General features: G+C 35.1%; 1 protein-coding gene across 1 annotated transcript in view; it reads right to left on the bottom strand.

The window, feature by feature from the left end:
• LOC103090871 (protein PTHB1) overlaps positions 1 to 9,189 on the bottom strand; it is a 222,599-nt gene that overhangs the window by 121,561 nt on the left and 91,849 nt on the right. Inside the window, exon 6 of the mRNA XM_007447404.1 lies at positions 4,055 to 4,229. Coding sequence (XP_007447466.1) covers positions 4,055 to 4,229 — 175 coding nt within the window. The remainder of the gene's footprint in view (positions 1 to 4,054; positions 4,230 to 9,189) is intronic.

Here is a 9,189-nt window from a genome sequence, read left to right as displayed (position 1 = left end):
GATTTAATGAAAGAGTGTCATATGTGTTTTTTAGAACAGAAAGGGCACTAATCACAGATACAGCAAGTCCAGGTGAACAGTGGTTCTTTTTGAACCAATAGCCACAAACGCTTAACAGGTCCTGTGGAGCACCAATGACAAACTCAATGGTATAATTTAGTGCTCCTCTGTATCACATCGTAAAAACAGCAGCAAGTAACTAAAATACAGATTGAGGTGTCACAGAACACAAAAGTAAACCCTCCAAAATCATTTATTTTCAAATGAAAAATAGTTGTCACCTCAAAGTGTACCAAGAGATTTGGGAACTTTGATGTTTAACCTGCAGAACTCTACTAGAATTAGAGGCTCTGGATACAGAGCATTACTACATTCATTCCAGCTATAGCTAAAGCATTCTTGATTATGCCTGGGAGAATCATTTTCATTGAAAGATGCCAGGAACAAAATAGGTTTCCTCATAAACTTTTCATTTCTTCATTAAGATCTCGTTAAACATCTACTTTCAGCAAGGTACAATGCTAGGCACTTCAGGGGATACAAAATCCCTGCCATCAAGGAACATTTAGCCTAGTCAAGAAGAAAAACAAGTAAATGTGTCATATCAGTGAAAGCATGAATAGTGCTTATGGAAAGCAGTGAAAAATTACTCTGTGAATTGAGAAGAAGGAGTTGTTACTGACAGCTACGTCAGGCAAGATCTGAATGGGGAGCAGGGAGGCTTCCAGACCTAATTTTCATTCACAGAAAAGGAAGGAAGAGCATTTCAGACAGAGTACAGCATGAGCAAAGGAGGAGAGAGAAAGAGAGAAGCTCTGAATATATATGAATAACACCAAATATTTCAGTTTGGCAAGAGCCTAAGGCTGGTGAAGAACACAATCCTCTTTTTAAAATACTATCCATTAAATTCAACAAACAGGTTTTAAAATACTGATTTAAAGACTATTGTCTACTTAGCAATGTATTAATATTAGGAGCCACTGTAGGGGTACAGGGGAAAGTGTATAGCAAACAGGGGAGAAAGATAAAACTCCTGGCAAGTATACTTCTTCCCAGGAGCCTCCTTACATTCAACTCTTATTTAAAGGTATCACCTCTAGGCTTCTCAGTTTCCTGTGCACAGTGCTGCCATAGCCAGTATCACAATGAACTGAAGTAGCTGATTGACTTGCTACCTCCCCACTTGCTGGCATACTGCTGGAGGACAAGAGACAGGTCTTATCTGGCTTTGCATCTCCAGTGCTTTGCACAGTGTGTGGCACAGAGAAGCCTCTTGAAAAATGTTTGCTGAATGAATGACTGAACCAATGAACTGAATTATTCCTTTAGTGAACAGGTATTTGAAACAGATTCTGCTCTCAGGAACCTGATAATGTAAGACATACTCTGGAACATTTTAGCACAATACAAAAAGCAAATATGATATTGGGCAAAAATCAGTGTGTTGGGCAATAATATATCTAGGAGGTTAAAAAAAGAAGGATATTTAAACCAGTTAATTTTAAAAGACCCTTCCAAAGTTCACTTAACAGAGGTAAAATGGGACTGGAGCATAAAGAGCACTGAATGTCGTATGAGAAGATTTAGATTTTTTAATGGACGACAAAAATTATTCTGGCTTAAAGAGGTGTTTTAAAAGAATAGCTATGAGAAAGGCCCTTCAAAGTCTACATTAGAGGTTAAAAACAAACAAACAAACAAACAAACAGAAATCCAAGTGAAAAGATAAAGGTCTGAATGCCAGTGGGAATGCGAAGCAAGGGCAGAATAAGAGAGGAAAAAAAAAAGGTAGAAAGGTCACTATTTACTGACTATATAATTCTGACAAGCAAAGGAAAGAAAAAGAGAATAAAAGATGATCCAAAGTTTGTACAAATGTGGCCAAGGGAATGGCCCAAAGCCCCTCCTCTACCAAAAAAAAAAAAAAAAAATTCTCTCACTTCAAAAGAAAAACAACACTCAAAGTATGTCCTGAATTAGAATCACCTGGAGTGTGTATTTGTGATGATTTCTGGGTCTTTTCCCCAAACCTACTAAATCAAAATCTAAGGGGTTGGGGATTAAGAACGTGCAAATATGCATTTCATAAAAGGATGTTCAGATGATTCTTACGCACACTAAAGTTTGAGACTCATAGCCTTCTCTAGTTCCTATTTGAACATAATTGATCTGTTTTTAAAGTAATTAAACATCAATATCAAAAATGAAAATGAATTGTCTTAAAAGCCTTTTCTATTAACTGATATTTTTAACTGATTATAAATAGATTTAATGAAGGCTCCAAAAACCAAACCTACAGTTTTCATGCTTTCTCCCATCCTAAATTACACCTGTGATTACCATTTAATCTATTAAAGTTGAAAGTATATATAAATACAACATACTACTCAATGTTATAAACCCTCTTGATTGTCATCATTTCACAATAATCACATATCCCATGCATTTCTACCATTTTAAAAGATCCACATAATAAATAAAGTGTGCACTTTTTTAGTCTTAGATGGAGATGAATTTAATAGATCACTATGTTGGAGAATTACCACAGTTAAAACAGTATGAGTTTCTGTGAGATTAAACCTTCACGTTAAGGAAACCTACACACTGTTTTCTCATCCAATCACTCCTGGAGTTATTACCAAATTAATTTCTATTCCCATATTTCAAAGAGTAAGTCATGGAACATTCACATCTTTGTATCATGACCCCAGTGTAACACTGCTATTATCACTCTACTTGGCAAGAACTGGGTGGAAAGCTGAAAAGCAGATCTTCTCAATATTGCTTAAGTTTTGGCAGGATTGAATGAATTATACAGGTATTTTTCTCAGCATCTCATAATAATTATGATATTTTGTTTATTATCAGTAGCAATGCCACAACTCACTCATCTCCTTTGGACAAGCGCCATAGGAGTTGTAGGATGAATATGACATAATGATACACTACCTCCATCAGTTAACTTCTGTTTAGTCACAAACATTTGCTTATTTTCAGAGTTTTAAATCCTCGATGCCTTAACAATAATTCTCAGAATGTAGATTGTCACTTATTAAGAGAAAACTACATTAACTTGCAATATACACGATAATAAAACTTGAAGGCAAAAATTTACATCTGTTGCCTGATGAATTTATATTTTCTTCCTGCCTTGGGAAAAATCATGTGGCCAAAAATAATACTGAAAGGCTATAATGAAGTGTTGCTTAGATGTTTAAAGTTCTAAATGCTGCCATCAGTAAGATAACAACAATAAAGCTACTTAAAATATTATAATTCTCCAAGTCTATTTCTTTTCCCAGAATGGATTTCTACTTTTTTTCCCATTCTCCCTTCCAATAAAAAACACAGCCTCCAAAAACTCAAAACCATAATTTTTATTGAAATTTAGCTGGTAAAGAAGAAAACGGTCTCTCTGAAACACAATTCACCAAAATCAATATGAATTTCTAGCAAAAAGTATAAGCTGTTTTCATAGGGTCATTTTCATACTTCACTTCTGTAAGCTGTTCTTTTAAAAACATTCATAAAAACACTTGTATTTCTTGCCAGTATTCTTCCTATGTCATATACATTCTTTTTTTGTTATAAAATCATTCTATATATGTATTTGTACCTGGCTTTTTTTCACTCAGACTGTGTTTTATTATTTATAATTCAAGGAACAATCGCAATAATTATTGAGCATTTTCTATGGGGTGGTAACTTGACATACACTTAATTCTTTTAACAAATTTGTCGAAATAGATGTTATTACCTCCTTTACATTCAGGATAAGGACACTGACTATCAAACAGCTGTGAGTAGCAAAATCAGGATTCCAATTCAGGTGTGCCTCTCTCCAAATCCTTCCTCTCAATCTGTGCACTATACTGCCTTTCAAATGTTTTATGATATGTAAATGATATCCTCTAAGTCACCACAATTACATTTTATCAGAGAAACCACTCTCTTTTTCATTTGCAATATTCAAGCTCTTTGTGGATAAGAAATTATCAGCCGCATACACATAAAAAAACCATGATTCCAAAGATTCAAGATCCAAACTTACTTGTAACTTTCCACTTGTCGGCAGGATGAAACTGTAATGAAGGAATCTGTACGGGAACTGTAAGCAAGAGGTCCAGGTAAAAGAGAACCAGGGAGAAATCTCCCAAAAGCATAGCTTTCCTGCTCAAACACCATCAGCATTCCATCCATAGACTGGATACAAATTAAATCGCGACCTAAATAAGAATTAGAGGAAATTAGGTAACTTATTCTTTTTATGAATGTAATGGTTTTATCACTATTCACCACAAATATGTCAGTTAATTTTTTCCCCAAGGGACAAAATGGGCAGTTTAAATTTTAAATCACAAACTGATGAAGCTATCAGATTACTGTATATCACTATCTACACATTTCCCAATCTTTTCATTATTCATAAGATGTCTACAGTTTTAAATACATTTATTTTCATTTATTTGAGCTAAAATCTGTAGCTCAAGAGAATACCTAAGAACAATCATGACTCTGCAAGATATCATTTTTTCTAAAATCAGAAATATAAACGGTTCTACACGACACCTTCTCTTCTTCATAGTATGTCAGCCCCATACTTTCAAATGACTTAGACATCAGTCAAACACAGCAGACCAAATCCATAGACATGTATTAAGCACCAGTTTTATACAAATCACAGTTTTGAGCACTGTTGGGAGAGAAAATAACTAATACCGAATAATACTAGTCACTGATTGCCCTAAACTATCGATTGATTTTGAAGTGTCTTCTACTATTAGTCTGTAAACATTAACTACAAAATTCACAGTTCTTAAAATATACTGAGATCATGATAATGATGATGATTTCTATGGTACAGTATAGTATCCCTAATCTGAGAAAGATCTAGTGGCTATAACTTTTCATGTTCTGCTAGTGTGATTAGTGTATCCTATAATCTATTATATAGGGAAGAACTATGTCAAAGAAAAATTAAGCTACTCATTAAGAGAATAAACAAAAGGTCAATCTTCTAATTAATTTGTCATCTCTAACCCATACTTACCATATACAGTAAGTCGTGTAGTAACTATTCTATTTTACTTTGGATATCAGTGCCAATACAGTTAACCCTAAATTTTGAAATTTAAAGAATACTTTGCTCAAAAAGAAATTAAACTGCATAGAAATGGATGGTAGTCTTATTATTGTATCTGAGTATGGATATAAGGGCAATTTTTAAAAATGAAAATATGTTGCCAAAGGAGTTTTTTTAAAAAGAAGACAAACTGAGACCTTTGGGGTGCTTATTACCGCAACATACTCTATCCCATCTTAATTGATTCAATAAATTTAACAACTTTAAATAGTCTCAGAGATGTTTCAGGTTGAATATTGTCTTAGCATATATTCACAAAATATACATCTGAACCACTCTGGGATCACTAGAGAGAAAGGGATTGTTCATGTTAATGCTGATTTGAAGAGTATCCCCTCAAAGCTCAAATTCTTTTATAAGGCATAGTAGGGTTTTCAGTCATTGTTTTAAGCTTTTCAAATCTATTCTTTATCTACTATGCTTATTAAAGTTTTCATAAAACAAGATATGAGTCTGTATGGATGCTGTATGTATATACATGCTGTACAAGTGTATTCACAGAGATATAGTCAGACAAAGAGTACTTCATCTATCCAGAATTTAACTATATAGCAATCCTCCTGTCTGTACCAAGCAAAAATGAAAAAGTATAAATATGCCTCTAAATAGTCAAAATAGATGCTGCAAAGTCTTTGTAATGAAAATCATGCAAACTTTTTACAGGTAGGATTCCCAGGCCTCACTCAGGGCATCGATTCTTATTTTAATTATGGTTCGAACAGTTGCAGTTCTCATAAACAAGTTACTGATATTCCAGGAGCTTCAGCCTCCTCGTTTATAAAATGAGTATATTTGCCTAAGAGCTCCAAAGTTAGAGATAAGATTTAATAGTCTCTAACACTGTGTAGCACACATAAAACACAATAAATCATAGCATCATTATAATGGTTATCATTACCTGCTTCCCCAGCCCAGAGAAAAGAAAATAGCAAATTAGAAAAGGTATGAAAACACTGATAGCTGTGAGCAGTGACAGCTATGCCCCAACAAAAAAGAAGACAACAGGAAATCTATAAAATATATATCAAATAATTCAAAAAAGAATAACAGGGCTCAGCTTAGAAGCAATCACTAGCCCTATATATCTCAGAAAGAGAAATGTCATTATAATGTACTAGTAGCTATTAAATGGACTTAATACAGTTTAGCATAGTTTAGTCATTTGCAAAAACAAACTTGTGGCTGAGATGCTAAAGGCTCCCCCTAAGAGCCATTCTTTCTTTTGGTACTTGAATTATCACTAGACTCATGGCCATCCAGTTAGAATAAAGCCTATATCTCCAGGCCTATGTGACAGATACATCATATGAGTACTTTCTCCCCAATGAGATGGGAGCAGGGTGATACGTGCAACACCCAGACTTACCCTTAAAAGGACTGAGTATGCACTCCCTTCCCCTCTTCCCAGCTTGATGGTAGGGCTGGAACAGCTATCTTGGCCTCAAAGACAGAAGCCACATATTGAGAACAACAGAGCTGCCTACCAGTCCTGGACCACTTTATCTCCAGGTGGTTAAATCTGACAGAAGTAAACATCTTCCTTAATTAAGCTTGGTCTTTATTAAAGCAATGAAACTTATATCTTAAATAACACAGAACTTATCTGAGCATAAAGATCCATCCAGCTTTACTGACTATTAAAATTTAATTTCACTTGATTGGATCCTGATACCAAAAAACAATCAGATATAGAAGACATTGGGACAACTGGGGAAATTGGAATGTGACTGCATGTTAGATAACATTAGGAAATTATTGTTAATTTTCTTAAGTGTAATTATGGTATTGTGATTACATATGAGAATGTTCTTATCAGGAAATGTGTTCTGCAATAGAGTGAAGTGGCATAAGATCTGTAACTTACTTTCAAATGGTTCATCAAAAAACAAAAAGTGTGTGTATACATGTATATACATTTACAACTGTTGACTCTAAATGGTGGAAAAATGGACATTCATGTTACTTGTTCTGATATTTAAATTTTTTCACAATAAAAATGTAAACAAATAAAATAAAGTGTTCAAATATATTCCTTTCGTATACAAATGCACTTTTTTAACCATCAAGGAGGGAACTGAGCACTAGTAAATTGAGCAGGACTTAGGAGCAGAGCAATAAATCTAATCTTAATAAGAATCAGAGACAGAAGAAATCCAATCAATGAAACACATGCAATGACCTTGACCTATGGGGGAGGATATTACTGTAACCAAAATATACTCTCTGTATTATTAAAGAATGTGAGGTCAAGGCATGTATACTTCCAAGCAGAAGTACAATAAAATTTGAGTTCATTTCAGTATGTTGAATGTCTCTGAACCACAAATCTTCCAGTCTCCCAAAGACCTTAAAGAAGTCATCCTCAAAGTGTGGCTCCCAGACTACCAGCATCAGCATTGTCTAGGAAATTCTTAGAAATGCAAATCCTAGGGTCCCACTCTATACCTATGGAATCAGAAACTATGATGATAGGGCCCAAGTCTAGGTTTTAACAAGCCCTAGAGGCTATTTGATGCATGCTAAAGTTTGAGAATTACTGCTTTCGCATGGTATGACAAAGAGCTAGAGCTTGAAGAAAACTTGAGCCCCAGAGAACACTTGGCTCCTTAGCATGATATATGAAGTCTTATTTCCTGAAACTCTAGCAATATAGGGGAGATACTTAATAGACTGTAATGTCCACATGGGCTGCCTCTAGAGTCAGATAATCTGAGTTTGAGTCCAGTTCAACCAATTGTTAGCTGTGAATTTGGGCTCAAGTTTCTTTATCTGCAAGATGGTGTACCTAACTTAGCTGTTGTGAGAATTAAATTAAGTAATGTACGGAAACTAGATCCAGCAGGTGTTAATACTGCATCGCATTATTATTTTATAATTATTTTCTAAGTCTCATACTAAATGTTGTATTAATATTTAACTACTTGCTGTTTCCCACATACATCATAATGGTACATACTTCCTTGCTTTTGCTTATGTTATTTCCTTTCCGAAAAAATTCTTCCACTTTTCTTCCCCTGGGATAGTGAACATTTGCTGGATGCCTCCTGGTCAGCCGTTGCCCTCTTCTCCCATCTTTAGCCATGAGGCTTGAATGAGACTGACTCCGTTCTAAGCTTGAGGTAGGTAGGCCCTGACTTACATAAACTAATTAGTATCCCACTAGCCACAGTGATTAGTTAAGGGATGGTTATAATTTACAGCCAATGAAAGAAACTAAATCCCTAAACTGAGCTGAAACTAAAGAAAAACTTACTCTTCCCCTTGGGGAGTAATATGTGAGGAGGATAAGGTCTGGAATCACAGAAGCCATTAGGCTTTTACAAGGGTGTAGTTAAGAGAGGGCCATGGAAGACACTGTTTAAGCCAGTGCATCAAGCCTCACTTGGAGCCAAACCTATCCATGGACTTTATAGGCAATAAATTCTCATAAATATTGAAGCTGAGTTGGCTCTCTGTCCCTGGATCAAGTGGATCAACCCATTTGTCCTCTGAGAGACATCACAGACTGAAGCTCATGTCTTCCCAGAAATCTTCTCTTTCCCTTCAATTACCCTCCATCTGTGGTCCCACAGAGCCCCATCCTTACCTTCATCTTACAACTAATCACTGATTGAAATTATCTGTTTTTGTGTCTCTCATTAACCCTAGCTTAAACTCAATGGCAAGAAGGTATACCTTATTCATCTTTGTAAATCCAACAATTAGAAAATGCCTGGCACATAGGAGATACATTAATAAATGTCTGTTGAGCTGAAGTAAGCTAGGCAAAATACTTTATTCATCTGCAGCTCAGATTGTCTGAGACTCTATTATATGCAATTCACATACTGCATTTTAAGTACATGAAAAATGCTTTATTTATTACAATCCTAGCCACTGACGATTAGAAAAATGTAGGGCTCAATCCAAAACATTACTCAAAAATAAATAAATAAATCCTTCAAATCACTGTATTGGAAGCCACTTCAGAATACATACCAAAGGCTCTCCTTACTGATAATGAGGACAGAAAGAACAGTCCAGAGAAGCCATGAAAGTTTTGT

Source organism: Lipotes vexillifer, unplaced genomic scaffold (assembly GCF_000442215.2).
Source record: "Lipotes vexillifer unplaced genomic scaffold, Lipotes_vexillifer_v1.1 scaffold1079, whole genome shotgun sequence".
NCBI classification, from domain to species: domain Eukaryota; kingdom Metazoa; phylum Chordata; class Mammalia; order Artiodactyla; family Lipotidae; genus Lipotes; species Lipotes vexillifer.
This window is presented reverse-complemented; position numbering and strand designations above follow the sequence as displayed.